The 19,017-nt window shown below is 46.9% G+C and overlaps 1 protein-coding gene across 3 annotated transcripts in view; it reads right to left on the minus strand.

The window, feature by feature from the left end:
* LRMDA (leucine rich melanocyte differentiation associated) overlaps nt 1–19,017 on the minus strand; it is a 941,975-nt gene that overhangs the window by 559,401 nt on the left and 363,557 nt on the right. The window contains exon 1 of one of the 3 annotated variants that reach the window (XM_077345967.1): nt 4,523–4,684. The exons of the other annotated variants lie outside the window; for them this stretch is intronic. Within the exon in view, the coding sequence (XP_077202082.1) occupies nt 4,523–4,590 (68 nt within the window). The 5' untranslated portion in view covers nt 4,591–4,684. Of the gene's footprint in view, nt 1–4,522; nt 4,685–19,017 lie in introns of those variants that run through there. 3 annotated transcript variants of the gene reach the window in all.

A 19,017-nucleotide genomic window follows, 5' to 3' on the forward strand; every position in this document is an offset into this window, starting at 1 on the left:
TGTGCCGTGTTCTGGATGGCCCGGGCTAGCCTAAGATTGGTGGAAGCGACGAGGATCAGCCCTGGTTAGTACTTGGATGGGGGACCACCAAGGGAGGCTAGGGTCACCATGCAGAATCAGGCAATGGTAAGCCACCTCTGTTCGTCTTTTGTCTTATAAACCCTGTGGGGGCACTATAACTTTGCCGTAAATCAACTGGAAATTTCTTCTGACCCAGATGGCAAAGGTGAGATGGCTCTCAACCGGCCTCAGAGTTGGTCCCCATTAGTGCTTGGATGGAAAACCACCAAGAAGGGTTGGGTGCTTTGTTTTCTTCCTCAGTGGCAGCCATAGAGCAGTAAAGAAGCCTCCATGAAACACTGATCCTGAGGGACTATTTATATGATAAAAAAACACCACTGAGGAAGAAAAGGGGGTTAGCTATAATTAACATTTGTGCTTGCAAGAGATGGAGCAAACAGAGAGAAACAGACCTATCCACTGGCGATATGATAAATAAAGAGAAATGTCCTATTTTTGTGGTTTTCCTTGTTTCTTTATTCTTTAGGACTTCTGTCAAAACGGAATCCAGGTAATCTCCGTTTTCAGTTCTTTCATCATGACAAGTCCTTATATATATTAATAGTATAATACTGGCCACAGGCTCACATAGGTATGGGGATATCAGTCTGTATTGACACGTTCCCCGGGAGATGGAGAACAAGAAGGGAAGTGTTCCCTGGCCGCCTTGGCCTTCCGCGATCGCTGAAGAAGCCAAGGAGTGGCAAACCACCGAACCCTAGCTGGAGGCCAGCAGGGGCACCTGGAAGACCAACCAAGCTCCACTCTGGGAAGGCTCTTTCATGTGCCTGCAGACTTTGCTAGATACAGCGAGTCAAGACACCTTCCACCAAGCCGTGCAGGTAGAGGGTAACCACCAGGAAGGACTCATTCGAGTCAAGATGCATCAAGTCAAAGTCAAGGTTTACTTACAGTCATTCGGACCAAAGTTTAAATACACACTTAAAATAGTGGATGGATACAAAAAGAGGAATATTTAAATACAAAACGTGCAGCTAAGATCAAAAATATCAAACATGTCATGGTTAAAACTCATCGTTGAAGCAGCATGGGCTAAATAGCAAGTCGTTGTAGTATCCGGTTAAACCAGGGGTAGTCAAACTGCAAATGCTGGCAGGGGCTCATGGGAATTGTAGTCCATGGACATCTGGAGGGCCGCAGTTTGACTACCCCTGGGTTAAACCGAGGAGGAGTCAAGAGGCACAAGTAACTGGGGAAATTATAGCTGAGGTTGGATTAAATCTGTTGATATGATCTGTGAACGGCAGGAAACCAGCATGCAAATTCACATAACAAGAGATGTGAGTCATGAGTTTGTGTCCAGTGGCACCAGCAAGACCAGGGGTAGTCAAACTGCGGCCCTCCAGATGTCCATGGACAACAATTCCCAGGAGCCCCTGCCAGCATTCACTGGCAGGGGCTCCTGGGAATTGTAGTCCACGGACATCTGGAGGGCCGCAGTTTGACTACCCCTGAGCAAGACCAAGGAAGTTCAATTTTGGGGACAAGTAAGAGCTGAGAGACTTGCTAAATGCACACTTCTGAGATACACAGAAACAGATTTCCCCAACAGTTACATCTGGGGTGGGTGGGGTAGGAAGATGTTCCAAGGGAGAGGAAAAGGTAAAGGTCAGGTATTTCACCCTTCCATCAGCAGCTTTGCTCACATTCTGCCAATGGTGAGACATTGTACTAAGTGTGTAAAGAACAACAGACGGGGAGGGAAAGGACTTAGAAACATAGAATCATAGAGTTGGAAGGGACCTCCAGGGTCATCTAGTCCAACCCCCTGCACTATGCAGGAACTCACAACTACCTGCCCACCCAAAGTGACCCCAATTTCATGCCCAAATGATCCCCCCACCCCAAATCTCCAGAATCCAGCTTTGCTGGGAGGAAATTCACCTACCTACAGTGGCAATTAGGAATTCCCTGGGTATGCAAGGAAGGGCCACAAGAGACAAACATCGACACATCCCTTCCTGCCCACCCACTCTCAATCTGACCAAGTCCATAAAAATCAACACTTCCGGAAATGGAGATAACAGCACACACTTCAATGCCTGAACGACAGCCTGGAAAAACCAAAGGACATCATAAAGACGAGCCCGGATGATATAGCCATTCTACCATATCTAAGAGAATGAGGCCATTAACGTAATACATAAAATAACATTTAGTAAGGAAACTAGGGCAATTTCTTAGCCAGGAGGACATTTAGCCAGGTTCTAAACCATTGCTCTGAATTGGAAATATTACTTATGTCCTAAGTTAAATTGAGTACAACTTCCTAAAGCACTCCCTTAAAGGACACCTGTGTGGTGCAGATCAGAACTGTTAACCTACATTGTTACAGACTACGGGGAATAAAGATCTTGGTTCATACTACAGGATGGAAAGCTTCAGGAACTCCGCAGCATTTGCAGTCACCGCTCTTCCCAGAACAGGCCCTGGGGGAAATATTTAAAATCAGGCGGCTTGGAGGGGAAAACCCCACAACACACCTTTCCACTAGGATTGTGCGCTTCGGCCACCGAAGAGGCCGTTCCAGCCAGAAGCAGCCAGCGCAATCCTTTCCATGATCATGTTTGCTCAGAGACACGTTCAGGACCAGGGTCAATTGTGGGCCACTTGTTGTGAACCATTTTTGAGCAGAGATTCCTGCAAAGAATTATAGGCTTTGATCAGCTCCTGAAAGATAGAACCACAGAGTTGGAAGGGTATCATTTCAAGGGTGGAAAGTGCTTTCAAGAGGAGCTGTGGACTCTACTCTGGAAGACTGGAGGGGGGGGGTTGATTCCCTCCTCCCTATGAAGCTTGCTGGGTGACCTTGGGCCAGTCACAGATCTCTTCGTACTCTCTCAGCCCCACTCGCCTCACAAATTCACTGTTGTGGGGAGATGAAGGGATGGAGATTGTGAGTCGCTTTGAGACTCCTTAGAGTGGAGAAAAATGGGGTACAAAACCCAACTTTTCTTCTTCTATTCCTTGGCCTCGCACCCAAGTAGTTACTAGGGTTGACCCAGATGACTTTCTGAGACATGATGATATCAAGCTAACCTGGGCCATCCAGGTCAGGGCTAGAGACAAACAGGGGTTGTTTGCCCTTGGCTGCCTCTGCAGTGCAACCCTGGACTTCTTTAGTGGTCTCCCATCCAAGAACCAGCCAGGGCTGAACTTGCTTAGCTTCTGAGATCTGGCTAGCTTGGGCTACTCAGGTTAGGGCATGCTTTATTTATTTACTACCCCTGCTCCCAAATACCCGTCTTCCTTATTGCCTATTCCAACTGGGCACATTTAAGTTCTGCTTGAGATTTTTGTTAGTTTTCAGGCTTCTATTGTTCACTGGGTATCCCATCCTATTGATTGCACTAGACTTGCACAACATAGTCCCCCTTGATTCTTAGTGAGAAAGGCAACTGATGACTACTACTACTACTACTACTACTACTACTAGGTGGCTGGATGGAGTCACTGAAGCAGTTGGTGCAAACTTAAATGGACTTCAAGGAGTGGCAGAGGGCAGGAAGGCCTGGAGCAGGGGTAGTCAAACTGCGGCCCTCCAGATGTCCATGGACTACAATTCCCAGGAGCCCCTGCCAGCGAATGCTGGCAGGGGCTCCTGGGAATTGTAGTTCATGGACATCTGGAGGGCCGCAGTTTGACTACCCCTGGCCTGGAGGATCATTGTCCATGGGGTCGTGATGGGTCGGACACGACTTCACACCTAACACCACCACCACCACCACCACCACCACTACTACTACTACTACTACTAGTAGTAGTAGTAGTGCTGCGACTACTGCTGCTACGACTACTGCTACTGCTGCTGCCGCTACTAATACTACTACTACTGTTACCACCAATAACTGTTAGCAGAGTAAATAAGTCATGGATATGCACACGCTGTATTTTAGGATTAGGAGAAAAGGATTTATTTAAGGAACAACCATACTGGGTAATGCAGAGGAGAGATAGAGATAGCCTGTCTACATGGCTGTCCAGCAGAGAGAGAATGAGAGAGAAGCTTCCGAGGAGAAGCAGGAAACTGCCCCTAAGAGTAGCAATCTGGAGACAGACAAGAACTAACACTTAGCAGGAGAGAAAGGCCCTGACCTCACTGGCCTATCTAAGGGTCCTCTTGCTGCCCCCTTCAGGCTCTTCTTCTCTCCTTCTCGTTGCATACCAGACATTGCCTTTTCCAACAACAACAACCACTGCCACCACCATTACATTTATGTCAGGAGGCTGTTCCTGCTAACCTGCATGCTTCGTTCACAAACTATGCCGAAATTCCCATTTCTGCTAATGGTTTCCCTTAAAACTGGCCCAGGAGAAAACCCCAACCGTTCCCGTGTTTAGCTATTTAAGTTGATGAGGGAACAGGTACATTGGTACACAGAAGACGTCTTTTCTGAAATTACACAAAGAATCTTCAAGGGCTCTTCCACAATGACCTTACCGTTCCGCCATTGTGCACGGGGATGTCGGTGACCCAGGTGGTGGCAGACTGCTCGAAAAAAACGACATCTCTGCTCCGCTACCATCAGACCCAAGTAATTAAGAACAATCAAGTGGGTGTTAATTGGATATAATGGAACAATCTCCAGTCAGCCTGAGCCTACTATTTGCCTCTTACTAGTAATTATGAACACTAAGCACTCACACTAACCTCCCTCCTTCCAATGAAGTCAAACAGGGGTGCGGTATTTACTCAGCTGATGGCTTGTTTTGTCTGCAATTTAGTCTGTTTTAAGCCAAGGAACTCATAATTTGCCAAGCTGTCACCAGCTGCTGGCATCGGACAAAAGGATGAGGAGGCCCCTGGTGACAACAATTCATTGTGGAGCATCTGAGAGAAAAGGGCTGATCTTAATTAAACTGACCTCTGGTTCCTTCTGCAGCAGCCACCGCACCTGGATACAAAATTAAAGTTATCAATATGTGTTACTGCTCCCAGTTCTTAGCAGGTGCTTCTCATTCCCCAAAAAGAGTCTGCTAAACCAAAAAAAGACCACCACACCGGGAACATGGAGCCAGGAAGGGGGAAGAACTTTCCCTACACCACTTCAGAAATCACTTCCCTTTTTGATAACCATCAATGCAAGCAAACTGAAAAGTATTTGATTAAGAAGGAGGCCCAGCAGAAACACATTATTAGCAATTAAGCAGATGGCTTAGATGTTTTAATATAGTTTTTACATGTAAAAGTTTTACAACCTACGTGGACTTCCACGTAGGGATCCAGGTGTTTTCTTTAGCTCCGCCCTGGGTTTGTATGGGTTTGCCTGGAAAGGGGAAACTTGAGGAACCGCTAAATAGACTGTTAAATGTTGATGCTCATTTATTAGGTTGCTTTTAATCCATTATTAATTCTTAATTGTCCTGTGTGAACCAACCTGAGCCATTCTGGAAGGCTGGTATAGAAATGTAATAATGTAATGTAAGTCTTTTAATGGGTATTTTAATGGGGACAAAGGCTATTGTTACCCGCCATGACCCACGGGGAGTGCCGGGAAATAAATATAATAATAATAATAATAATAATAATAATAATAATAATAATAATAATAATAATAATAATAATAATAAGATGATGATGATGATGATAGTCATAATGTTATAGAAGAAGAAGAAGAGTTGGTTCTTATATGCCTCTTTTCCCTACCCACAGGAGGCTCAAAGCGGCTTACAGTCGCCTTCCCATTCCTCTCCCCACAACAGACACCCTGTGGGGTGGGTGAGGCTGACAGAGCCCTGATATCACTGCTCGGTCAGAACAGCTTTATCAGTGCTGTGACTAGCCCAAGGTCACCCAGCTGGCTGCATGTGGGGGAGTGCAGAATCGAACCCGGCCTGCCAGATTAGAAGTCCGCACTCCTAACCACTACACCAAACTGGCTCTATAAAATAAAATAAATTCTAGGGGAGGGGAACATATACAGAAAATAAAATACCAATTTTTCTCTGTTGGAGATGCCATTTACAAAGAATAACTCTGGAACAGCAACAAGGTATTTCTGCCCATAACTGTAGCAATACACAACATTCTGAACTAGCTTTCTGTGCTCACCTTATACATCGGCTGCCTTTCTAAAACTGGGTTCTGATTCACATCAATGGAATCTGCAATGACTCGGGGGCTTCTGGAAAGGTTGTATGATGGAACTATTTAAAAGAATTTACGGGTCAGCTTTATGGCTAAAAATGCTGGCTCCGGCTGATCTGTGGATCTGCAGCAGAACAACTAGAAGTAGGTCCAGGAGTACCTGAAGGACCATCCAAATTTGCAGGGTATGAACTTTCAAGAGTCAAAGACCCCTTCATCAAGGACACTTTTATTCTTGAGAATGTATCCCCCCTCCCAAAAATAAAAAACTTGTTTGTTTCTAAGGTCCTACTAGCTCTTTTAATTATTTTAATATAGGATTAAGAACAACAACAATTAATTGTTACCTGAACCCTGGCCCTGCCTGTATCAGAGGAAGGGTTGATATATAAATGCCCCCCTCACCCCAACTTCATCTCATTTCTTTGATTTCATGAAACTTTATGTCTAAGTGCCTACTTATTTCATAATAAAGCACATCTGGTTTTACATTATGAGAGTGAAAGACTTGATTAGGCCTTGAGAACCAGCATGGTATTGCAGTTAAGAGAGGCGGCCTCTCATCTGGAGAACCGGGTTTGATTCCCCACCCCTCCTCCATGTGCAGCCAGCTGGGTGACCTTGGGCTAATCGCAGTTCTTTTAGAGCTGTTCTTGCAGAGCAATTCTCTTAAAGCTCTCCCAGCCCCACCTACATCACAGGGAGTCTGCTGTGGGGAGAGGAAGAGAAGGCGTTTGTAAGCTGCTTTGAGACTCTTTGGGGAGTACAAAAACCCAGCTCTTCTTCTGTGGTCTTTATTGTTCTTTAGATCAGGGGTAGTCAACTTGTGGTCCTCCAGATGTTCATGGACTACAATACCCATGAGCCCCTGCCAGCATTATCTGTCTAGCCACTGCTTGAAGACTGCCAGTGAGGGGAGCTCACTACCTCCTTAGGCAGTTGATGCCACTGCTGAACTACTCTGACTGAAATTCCCACTCCCCTTATATCTAGTTGGTATCGTTCCCCATCTAGTTTAAACCCATCACTGCGGGTCCTATCCTCTGCTCTCAACAGGAATATTTCCCTGTCCTCCCCTAAGTGCCAACCTTTCAAATATCCAAATAGAACAATCATGTCCCCTCTGAACCTCCTCTTCTCCTGGCTGAACATTCCCAACTCCCTCAGTCTTTCCCCAGAGGCCTTGGTCCCCCATTCTTGTTGCTGTACTCTGAAACCTCTCCATTTTGTCCACATCCTTTTTGAAGTGAGTTGCAGAAGTCCAGCCAGGGATGGTTTCTTGAGTAACAGGCATACCACTGCCTCCTTTAAACCCTCCGGGAATTCTCCTGTTGAGAGGGAGAGGTTAATTATTTCCCAGAGGGAAATATTCTTCTTTTGATGGGCATGGGTCTAGTGGGCAAGTGGTTGGCCTTGTTGCTGCATCCTGTCCACTTCAGTTTGTGAAAGCTGTCTGAAGTGACTCATTGTCCTCTCTAAAGAAGGCCAAGGGGCCTCTAGTTCACTTTCTGTGTCTAAAGCTGAAGGAGGGTCACGGCAAAGCCTCGAGATTTTGTCTGCGAAGTGACTCGCAAATGCCTCACAGCTAATGTCCAATCGGCTATTATTTTGGCGCCCTTCCTCGAGGGCGGTGAGAAATCGGACTATCCTAAATAATTGTGCCGGGTGTGAGTGCGCAGATGCGATGCTAGTCAAGTAAAAGTTTTGCTTCACTGACTTCACCGCCATCTCATAGGCTCTTAACTGCATTCTATAAGATGCTCTCGATTCTTCGTCATGAGTCTTCCTCCAAACTCGCTCTATCCGTCTCAGTTCCTGTTTCTTCTGGTGGAGCTCCTCCGTATACCATGGAGCCCGCTTGAGATGAGGTCGGAGAGGGCGTTTGGGAGCTATTTCATCAATGGCTGCCAGCATTCTGTCATGCCAGTCGCTGACCAGTCCATCTAGAGAAGTGCCGGGAGGCATTGGGTCCCGCAGAGCATTCAGGAATCCAATTGGATCCATAAGTCTCCGCGGGCGAGCAGAAATGTGCTCGGCACCCAATTGAGGGGGAGGTGGCAACCTAAGCCGAGTCTTCAGGGTATAGTGGTCCGACCATGGCACGGCAGTAGTCGTGACTGGATCCACACTCAACCCTGCTCCGAAAATCAAGTCCAGGGTGTGACCTGCTTGGTGGTTAGGGCCAACAACAAATTGCGAGAGCCCTAGCGTTGCCATGGCTGACACCAGGTCCAGCCCGTTGCCAGAAGATGGCAATTCCCCCAGAATTAATAGTCTGGGGAACCGTAGTGTCCAGGCGGCGGCCGCCTCTAACAGGACTAGGAGCAGTGGGTTCAAATTACGGGAAAGGAGGTTCCACTTAAATAGTAAAACGCATTTTCTGACAGTGAGAGCTCTTCATAGATGGATTATGCTGTCTCAGAGGGTTGTGGAGTCTCCTTCGTTGGAAATTTCTTGGAGGAGATTGGATAGGCACCTGGTTTTTAAGTCCCTGAGAAGTGGAGGGATGGGGGGGGGGCTGGATTAGATGGCCCTTGCGGTCTCTTCCGGCTCTGTGTGATTCTGATCCTGACCTGGGAAAATGCAGAAATGTGCACAAGCACACTCTAGCGGAAGACGGGAGCTGGATTGGTACCCTTCTGCTCATTCCCCCTCCCCCTATGTGTCTCGTTTACAGGGCTTGTATTTCCGTAAGATAAATGGGCAATGTTTATGAAACTGCAGAGCCGACTGTCAATAAGCTGCAACAGAGCAACCCATCCTGATGTATCGGTTTCCTCCTGGGAAAGATGGGAACGGAGGATGATCAAACAACCCCTGTCAGAGATACGTTTCCTTAGAAAAAAAAAAACATGTCAGAAAATAAGAGATCCCAAGAATATATTCAACAGATGAGAAAGGCAATGCCGACCAAGTTCCAAGAACCTCCGCCTAAGGCACTTCAGTCATAATTCCCTCCGCATCCTTCTACCATATGCTCACATCTGTGCATGTACACAGAGCAGGTCCCCATGGCCAGCGCCTTCGGGGTGGCTGCAGGCATTGCAACTCCAAAGCATGTGCAAAACGTCATCCTAAGGCAGAGATAACTGCTGAGCATTGGAAGCCTAAACGTGCCATGGCAGACTTGGCAAACTTCCAGCCACCAAGAGAGGTCAGCGCACGGAGACTGGGGCTCTCACCACAATTTCCCAGAGACCGCCAACCGAAACCATGTTCCTATAGAAGCCGGTTCACCTCCTGTGCTCAGGGGCAGAGACAAAAAGCCAAGAGGCAGGCCAATGAGGGGATTTAAGGTAGGGGGCACCTTGTAGGAGTAGGGGACAGCTCTTGGACAGTCAGGGGAAGAGTCCACTGGGCCCAGTGCCTCAGAGGTGTCCCTGACAGGCAAGGGGTACAGAAAACGCCTGCCCCTAGAGACCTCTGCTAGAGACACGTGAAGCTGCCTTATGTGAGGATCTCCAATTATCCCCAATAATCAGGCTTCATTTATTAGAAGAAAGCCCTCTTTATAGAAAGAATAATTAACTTGCCCTCCTAGGAGCTTTGCTAAGACTAAAGATGCAAATAACATGACTCCTTTATCTACACTTTGCCCCTGGTCCCTCTCTGTGCCAAACAGTTTTGGACTCAAAGACAGTCCCCGCGTGAAGGCACATGCTGAGACGGAAAGGATGGCATTTCGCAGGGCCAACACAGTAGCGAAGGAGGAAGTTTGAGGTTCAGGGCAGCAAAGCTGCGGATCAACAGGCCCCATATAGTCCCAATGGAATGACGCAAAGCCATGACCATTGAGAAGAATCAAACCACAGAGCGGGAATGCACAATGTAAAACGCCATGGCACATAGCATGGACAAAGCACATAACACGTACGACATGATGAAAGTACAACATGAAGTAGCGTGACACAAACAAAGCAGCAGTATTACGTGGCAAAAACATAACATGATTTTGTTATGTTTATACCATTGGTCCCTAGAGTGTATTCAGAATGGCAGCAGCTCTCCACAGTCTCCGGTATGTGCCTTCTACATCCCCCACTTTCTGGGCTTTTTAACTACAGATTTTGGGGTTTGGATCTTTGAGCATGCCAATCAGACGCTCTGTCAGGGAGCAATGACCTCTCCTCTACGGAGGTGCTGAAACCTACAAAGTGTGAGCGGTCCTATGTCACTGGGGTAGAAGAAGAAGAAGAGTTGGTTCTTATATGCCTCTTTTCTTTACCCGGAGGAGGCTCAAAGCGGCTTACAGTCGCCTTCCCTTTCCTCTCCCCACAACACACACCCTGTGAGGTGGGTGAGGCTGAGAGAGCCCTGATATCACTGCTCGGTCAGAACAGTTTTATCAGTGCCGTGGCGAGCCCAAGGTCACCCAGCTGGCTACATGTGGGGGAGTGCAGAATCGAACCCAGCTCGCCAGATTAGAAGTCCGCACTCCTAACCATTACACCAAACTGGCTCTCCAACATGATTCACATCCAACATGATCCACAAGTGGAGCATAGAGCTCACAAAAATGAATCAAGCAAGCCACCTCTTTTTTCCCAAAGTGCTGCCCTCCCCTAGATTCAGAACCCACTCCCCAGTAGCGTTGAACACAGTGTGAGAGTAGTAAAAGGGAAGAATACATAAATACAGTCTCCCCACCACCACCACCTGGAGGAAAATAATAGTAGGACACAAGCCAAGAACTGTTGGCTTGCTTTGTTTCAGGGGCTCAGCTTGAATCCTTGTATATCCTGTATTTACAAGATTAATATGCTCACCCTCCCAAGTCTTTGGAAGGACGTCATGTTTTAAAAGAGCTCCAGCTAAATGCTGGTAGGATTTATGCTGTCCCCTGCTTATCTCCAAAAATCATCTCCAAGGCTCAGGATGGTGATAAGAACACCTTTCCCTGCCACAGTTATGTTTTATTTAAACGGCGATCTCGCTCTGTCCCACCCCCCAAACAAGACATATTAAATGCAAAAGGGTTCCTTGCTGCTTCCAAAAGAAAATAGTAACCGTGCAAACATTGGAGCCCTAGAGTAGATTCCGCCATGTCAGCAGGGCTAGGAAATCCCAGCAGTGAAGGGCAGTCACCAAAGAAAGCATCTTCACATACCCAGGCAACACATGGGTCTTCCCCGTCCATCGTAAGAGCTCCGACGGAGGGGTGAAACACGGGTTGTCTCTCAGGTAGGCTCACTACGGGCCACTGTAAAGCCGGCTGCTTCCAGAAGACATTGGGGCAAAACTGCTGGCCTAGTACACTCCTAACAACTATCCGGACGCTCGTTTATTTTCCATCCCTGACAATCCACCTCTTTCAAGAACACGGGAACAGGGTTGTGTGTAGAGATGCCAGCCTTCACGTGGGACCTGGGGAATGACAGCTCATCTCCAACCTACAGAGATCAGTTCCCCTGAAGAGCAGGTTTCCCCAAGGTTTCTTGATGGCCCTGGAAGGGTGGGAGTTCAGTCGTTTTTCATATTTTTACAATCAGTTGGTATGACCATATATGGCCCTCTCCTCCCAAAGTGGCCAATGATGGGCCTGGAGGGGGAGAAGGGGAGGGGCCCCAGAGGGGCGTGCACACGGCTGGGCTTCCCAACCAATATTCTGCACAATTGCGCCACTTCGGGGTTTTCTGGAAGCCTGAAGAATGTTTCAAGGGTTTCTCAATGGTAAACCAGTTGAAAAAGGCTGCTCTGGACTCTATGTAGTTAAACCTTGCTGTGCCCAACTCTCTGGGAGTTTCTCTGGGAGTTTCTCAGCCTGGACCTGGCAACCCTACATGTCACCTCCTGCAACTGTCCGGGGAAGACCTGGCAACCCAAGTTTTGCATTAGCCCAACCTTCTAGCCATCTAGAACCACCCCAAACAGAGCAAGTTATGGAAGTCAAGCCTTGCAGCTACAAAGGTGCGACAGCTGCACCCAAAAGAAGCATTTTAAGGTACAGAACCCCGTAGCAAAACACACCTAATAAACAAATTTGGCATGGTAAGCCCCTCCCACTCCCTCCAAGTAGATTATTTCAAGGAGGGGATTCCCAATTTGTTCACGTCCTATAGGATTTGAGCAGAACAGACATGACTTGTGTTTTCCTACTCCAGGATATGAATCTAGCCAACTCGGAAAATGTTTTAGAGCGCACCCAGAAATTTATAAAACGTCAGTGAGAAAATTTTAATTGACTTATTAGCAATATCTCTTTTTTGAATGACCTTTGAGTCCTCTTTATAACATATCGCCTCCTTTTACTACCCTTCCGCTGACAGTTTCTAATGTATTTCTTCCTACGGGATGATATCATCTGTCCTTGGATGGAATTAACTAAAGCATTGCACATTTAGAAGCTGACATTAATCCATATCCACAGATTTTTAACAGCTGCTGGAATAAATATTGTTTCCATACATTAAGCTTTGTAAATCTGACTGGCTGAAATAAATTGAGATTAAATGTACATCAGCAATATCAAAACTAAGAGGGGGGAATGATGAATTCAAAGTTGGAGTGGCTGTATATATACACAGGGAGAAAGAATGTTGATTGTAATTAGCAGGAATAATTCAGTTACTGGGGGAACAGAAGGTTTATTACACTGCCTTGACATGGTTTTATTTCTTCTATTAACCACATCCATAACAAAAGAAAAATAGCTAAAGACTGAGATAATGGTTTGTTACACAGCCCATGAAATATAGGCTTAACAACACTGGCTCTTTGGCAATCTACAAATTTAGTATTATACCAATAAGTAGGTAGACCATTAAGGGTCCTGAATATAGTGTGATTGAAAGTTCAAAGCAGCGTATAGGGAAGGCAGCGATAAATCTTCTCACAAAAGGGAACTAGGCAAGAAACTCCCCCTGTGCCCGTTTGCAAACTTTATTCCAGTAAGTCAATTAAAATACCATATATTCAATGGGAGCCGCTCCCTTCATTTTCCCTTGACTTATGGACAGAAAATTACTCCTCGGTAAATTAAAGGAGAGCAACATCTGTAGCAAACCAGCCCATTTTCTCAAAACAGCCATCGAAAATGTATGATTTGTCTCTCCGAAACCTAATTATTAGCTTCCATAAACGGTCTCGGCCACCCCTTGGTCCAATGAACCTGTTAACTCCATGCCGTGAGGCATAAAATAATCTCCTAAATCATCCCCAGCAATTTTAAACATGTACTTTTAGAAAGGAAACTGTTAACAGGGCAAAGGGGATCATGCCACCTCTTTAAATTCAGGTGCCAGGTTCCCAGGTGAACTCACATGCCGAGGATAAACAGCATGGTAACTTGAAAAAAGAACGTAAGACGCTCCTCTTAACTAACTCACAGGATGTCACTGGAGATGGCTGTTATTTATTTATCTCTGCTCATCTGAAATGTTTGCATAGAACTCAAGGTGGCTCGCAATACAAATAAAACGATTACTGAAAACCCAGTGAAAACTATTCAGACTTTGGACTGCCACTAAACAAAAGCTGAAGCAGTTAATGGCAGTCCTAAATTCAACCATCTTCACTTGCTTCCTCAAGAGTAAACGTGAGGGAGGCTCAGCACAGCTCCCTGGGGCTGCCACCAAAAAGGCCCTGCCTTCTGCCCTTCAGATTGGATTGACCAGGCTGTACCATGCATGGCAGGAAGCCTTGCAAAGAGTCTAACCAAAAAGATGCTGGTGTTTTTATTTCTGCATGTGGAGCTGGTTTCGCCACGGTAAAGCCACTGTGGTAATTTTGACCCTGCATGGTATTTCCACCTCATAGCAGCCACTGCATCTTCTCAGTGCAGTATTTAAAACTAACTTTAAAACGAATTTTCTTTTACAATGGTCATGAAAACGCCTGTTTTTGCTCTCCTAACGTATGCCACCATACACCAATAGGTCAGGGACAGCCTCTAGTCCAGGGGTAGGCAAACTGTGGCCCTCCAGATGTCGATGGACTACAATTCCCATGAGCCCCTGCCAGCATAAGCTGGCAGGGGCTCATGGGAATTGTAGTCCATCGACATCTGGAGGGCCACAGTTTGCCTACCCCTGCTCTAGTCCACCAATGGGAGCCTGAGGCACCCAGCGCAGACCCTCCCACCTCTCCTGTGGCAATATTACACAGAAATTAATTTATTCAGCCCCTCAGAGGCATTTGCAGACACTCTCTGCGGGAAACAGCATCCTCTGAGGGGGGGAAGGTTGTAGTGTTTTCAAAAGGCTGTGTGCCTCAACAGAAATCTCTTGAAGTTTCCATGTCCATGAACTACAATTCCCATGAGACCCTGCTAGCAGCATGTGCCAGAGTGGTGGTCAGGTGACACTGCAGCTGACCACGGCCTGCCAATGAGCATCTAGCACAATGGAGGAATTGCCCCTCCAGTATCTGCCATCATAAATACATGCAGAAAAACATGACTGTTTAAATAAATGACAATTAGCATGCTGACCAGTAAAAACCTTTACATGCATAACCCAGTCATGATGGCCTCTCCCTGTGATTTTAGATCTCAGACAGGAACTTCTGTGAGAAGATAGTCTTCCAGATGTCCTGGTCCAAAGCCATGCAGAACTTTAAGAGATCAAGCCAACACCATTAACAGACCAACCCAATAGGATTGCTCCAGTATGCGCCCAGTAGCGCCCCCATGCAGCAGTCCAGTCGCAGCATTCTGCACTAGGTGCAGTTTCCAAACACTCTTCCAAGATGGGTGCATTGCAGTTGGACCGCTGCACACGGAGGATTTTCTAACTGCCTTTCTATTCCATTTTAGTGATGAGTGGCTAATTGATTTTTGTTTCTTTTTTGGTCATTTCAGACATTCTCAATGGAGTCAATGCATCTCAATGGTGCTGCTATAGCACTATATCGCTGCTAGTGGTCTAGTGGTCTAGCGCTCTACATTAGAACATTTTTAAAAACTCCAAGGAAGAACATTAAAAAAAACTCCAAGGTAGATCTCACATTAGAACACTAAAACACATCCAAGGAAGATTCCACGATGGCCCCATTCCAGTCCAGCTTCTGGCCTGACCATGGGGTGGAGGCATTATTGGTCACTCGGATGGATGACCTTCAGAGGTAGTTGGATTGAGGCAGATCATTACTCTTCATTATGTTAGATCTCATGGCACCATTCAATTTCATAGAAATTGCCACCTCGCCGCTACTGGGTGCGTAGTGGAGAAATCATACTAGACTTGGTCTGTTAATGGTGTTGGCTTGGTCTGCTAAAGTGTCTGAAATGACCAAAAAAAGAAAGAACATTCCCAAGTCCCACAGCCTTTCCTAACAGGGCTTGGTCCCCAGGCCCTGGATCATCCTCGTCACTCTCCTCTGCCCCCTCTCCATTTTGTCCACATCCTTTTTGAAGTGAGGCTTCCAGAGATGCACGGAGGACTCCGGGTGGGGTCTGACCGATGCGGTACACAGCGGGAATACGACAAACCATGATTTCAATGTGACGATTGGGGGATTTAATTTTTTTAATCAACGCTACGTAAATTGTAGAGTTTGTTTTTCAGTCAACGCTGAATTAACCCACAACGTTCAGAAGGAGAGACAAAGAGCACTCAGGATCAGGTGGGCCAACTGATCAGGAGAGTTCTGTGTTAGGCTTTTTTGGGAGGAGAATGCGCTGGCTACAGTCCAGAGAGATCGCTGTTGGTCCTTCAGGGGGGTGGCTACGTAGCTGCCAGAACCTCGGGTTCTGTTATCTGAGGCAGGGGTAGTCAAACTGCGGCCCTCCAGATGTCCGTGGACTACAATTCCCAGGAGCCCCTACCAGAAAATGCAAGCAGGGGCTCCTGGGAATTGTAGTCCACGGACATCTGGAGGGCCGCAGTTTGACTACCCCTGTCTGAGAGGGATGACAGCTTTTTATGGCAAAACAGACTCCAGAGGTGCATCCCTTTAACTCCCCACCCCCAAACTCGCACAGACAACACTTCACGTTCACATGTGTTGAAACTCATTGCTCCTGGAAATGAAGATGCTCGGGTGTCAGCTGTAAAATCTGTATCTCACTTTCTCAGACAAGTGGATATTTATTGACAGGGTGTGAGAGGGAAGCAGCGAGGAGAGACTGCCTGTCCTGGAGCCAGTAACCTTGGTGGGAGACGCAATGTCAACCAGCGGAGGGCCATCATTCTCGGGCGATGTGCAGCATATTATTTAAAGGGAAACAAATATCGGCCGGTGAATGTCACAGCAAGGACACATCTCCTGGCTCTTAACTAAACTTATCAGCGCCGCGGTTTAATATCGTACCTTTTTCATCCTTCCCTCAAATTCGTCTTGCCGAGCGCCTCCTGACACGACCAGAGAGCAGTCAGAGACTAAGATTTAGTGGCGTTTGCTTCAAACCACTCTAGATTTATTGACATCTCCGGCGGCTGTCTCGCTCAGTAAGTGCACACGGGATTAATTTTAACCACTGCTTAATAGTTAAATTAGAGCCTCTTGTGGCGCAGAGTGGTAAGGCAGCCGTCTGACAGCTTTGCCCATGAGGCTGGGAGTTCAATCCCAGCAGCCGGCTCAAGGTTGACTCAGCCTTCCATCCTTCCGAGGTCGGTAAAATGAGTACCCAGCTTGCTGGGGGTAAACGGTAATGACTGGGGAAGGCACTGGCAAACCACCCCGTATTGAGTCTGCCAAGAAAACGCTAGAGGGCGTCACCCCAAGGGTCAGACATGACTCGGTGCTTGCACAGGGGATACCTTTACCTTTACCTAATAGTTAAATTTGGCGCAAAATGCCTGGCTCGGGCCAGTGGTCGGAGCAGCTGCTCTCTCTGGGATCTGCCCGGCCCAAATCCAGCATGCCAGCTTGACCCATTTGGTCCCGTGAGGCCTAGCCAATTTCTTTTTTTTCAGAAATTGGACAGGCATTCAATGGTGGTTAATTAATGTCATATTATTAGAAACGGTCTGCTTTTACAAGCATTCTAGCACCGTTTTATTGGCGTGGTTCTTGCTACTAAACCAGCATTGGGGATAAGGGGGATGAAATATTAAAACTATCTAGCACCATGAAACTAGTGCTATAAAACTAAGTATGCATCCAAAGCATTTATAAAGCCCTTCTGATCAGCCTTGTTTCTATTCCTGAGTAGGATGGTAGAACAGGTGCCACTGCCCGAGTCCAAAGTATTCCTCCACCTTCTACTAGAACATGGTTCTAGAATCCTAGAGTAAGAAGGGGTCATCCAGGCCATCTCGTCCAACCCCCTGCTCAGTGCAGGATCAGCCTCAAGCATCCAGGGGAAAGATCTGTCCAGCCGCTGCTTGAAGATCACCAGTGAGGGGGAGATCCCTTAGGCAGCCCACTCCACTGCTGAACTGGACTCACAGAATCCTAGAGTGGGAAGGGCCCATCCAGGCCATCTAGCCCACCCCCTGCTCAATGCAGGATCAGCCTCAAGCATCCAGGAAATCTGTCCAGCCACTGCTTTAAGACTGCCAGTGAGGGGGAGCTCACCACCTCCTAATTTTATCCCTGATGTTTAGCCGGTGTCATCCAACATGCAGTTTAAACCCAATACTGCAGGTCCTCTCCTCTGCTATGAAAAGGAATGCTTCCCTGCCCTCCATCCAGTGGCAAACTTTCAGATATTTCAAGGGAGCAATCATGCCCTCTCTCAACCTCTTCTCCAGGCTGAGCATTCCCAAGTCTCTCAGCCTTTCCTCCCCAGGCCCTGGATCACCCTCGTTGCTCTCCTCTGCACCCTCTCAATTTTGCCCACATCCTTTTTGACATGAGGCCTCCAGAACTGCACACAGGACTCCAGGTGTGGTCTGACCAATGTGGTATACAGCTTGCCGGGTATGATATCTACTTTCACATACTTCTGGGAGATTCATTTCCTCAAGCCGGCTTTTTGAACATAAGAAACCCATGAACTATTTTGCAAGCTTGAAAGAACCTCAGAGGGGATGTCAGAAGTGATGTCACCCTGGACACTCCCCCAGATATGACCAGGCCACATCATAGAATCATAGAATCATAGAGTTAGAAGGGACCTCTTGGGTCATCTAGTCCAACATCCATTGCCACATCAAAGGAAGTAGTCCCCCCTCTCCTGCACCACCATCCCATCCCATTTTACCATCACATATTATTGTAATAAGTGCACTGCTAAAATTGCCAATTTTCAAGTGGGGCCTGGAAATCTCAAATAACTACAAACTGATCGGCCTAGTCACTGGGTTTGATTCCCCTCTCCTCCAAATGCAGCCAGCTGGGTGACCTTGGGCTAGTCACATTTCTCTTAAGGCAGTTCTATCAGCATAGTTGTCTAAGACCCACCTAACCCACAGGGTTAGTGGGGAGAGTGAGGGAAATGTGTTTGTAAGCTGCTTGGAGAGTAGTGAAAAACAAGGAATTAAAAAAAAACCCAACTCTTCTCTAGAGTGTCCCTATGGAGGTGTGCAGTCCATGGGGTTCATTTTTATCATACCATGTTAAACCAGCCCCTCTCCTGCTGCATCCTTCTTTCCTTTCTACTCAGTGGAGACTGTGATTCTCCACTCCTGAAATAAGGTGTCATTCATTCTCTTGTTGGCAAGAAAGGCTGGGGAGATTCCAAAGTGTTTCCTTTCATGATTCCTTGTGTCCCAGTCTTGTCTTAGAATCATAGAGTTGGAAGGGACCTCATGGGTCATCTAGTCCAACCCCCTGCACTATGCAGGACACTCACATCCCAATCGCTCATCTACTGTAACCTGCCACCCCTTTGACTTTGTCTTAATTGCTACAACATTTAATATCTGAATAGGATGCCTTATCGGCATGGCTTCTCTCACTCAAGCTGTTTACTATACATTTTTAAACCATTGATATTTATTTTTATGATGGTCAGACCTAAATAG

The sequence above is a fragment of the Paroedura picta genome, chromosome 7 (genome assembly GCF_049243985.1).
Source record: "Paroedura picta isolate Pp20150507F chromosome 7, Ppicta_v3.0, whole genome shotgun sequence".
Classification (NCBI taxonomy): Eukaryota; Metazoa; Chordata; class Lepidosauria; order Squamata; family Gekkonidae; genus Paroedura; species Paroedura picta.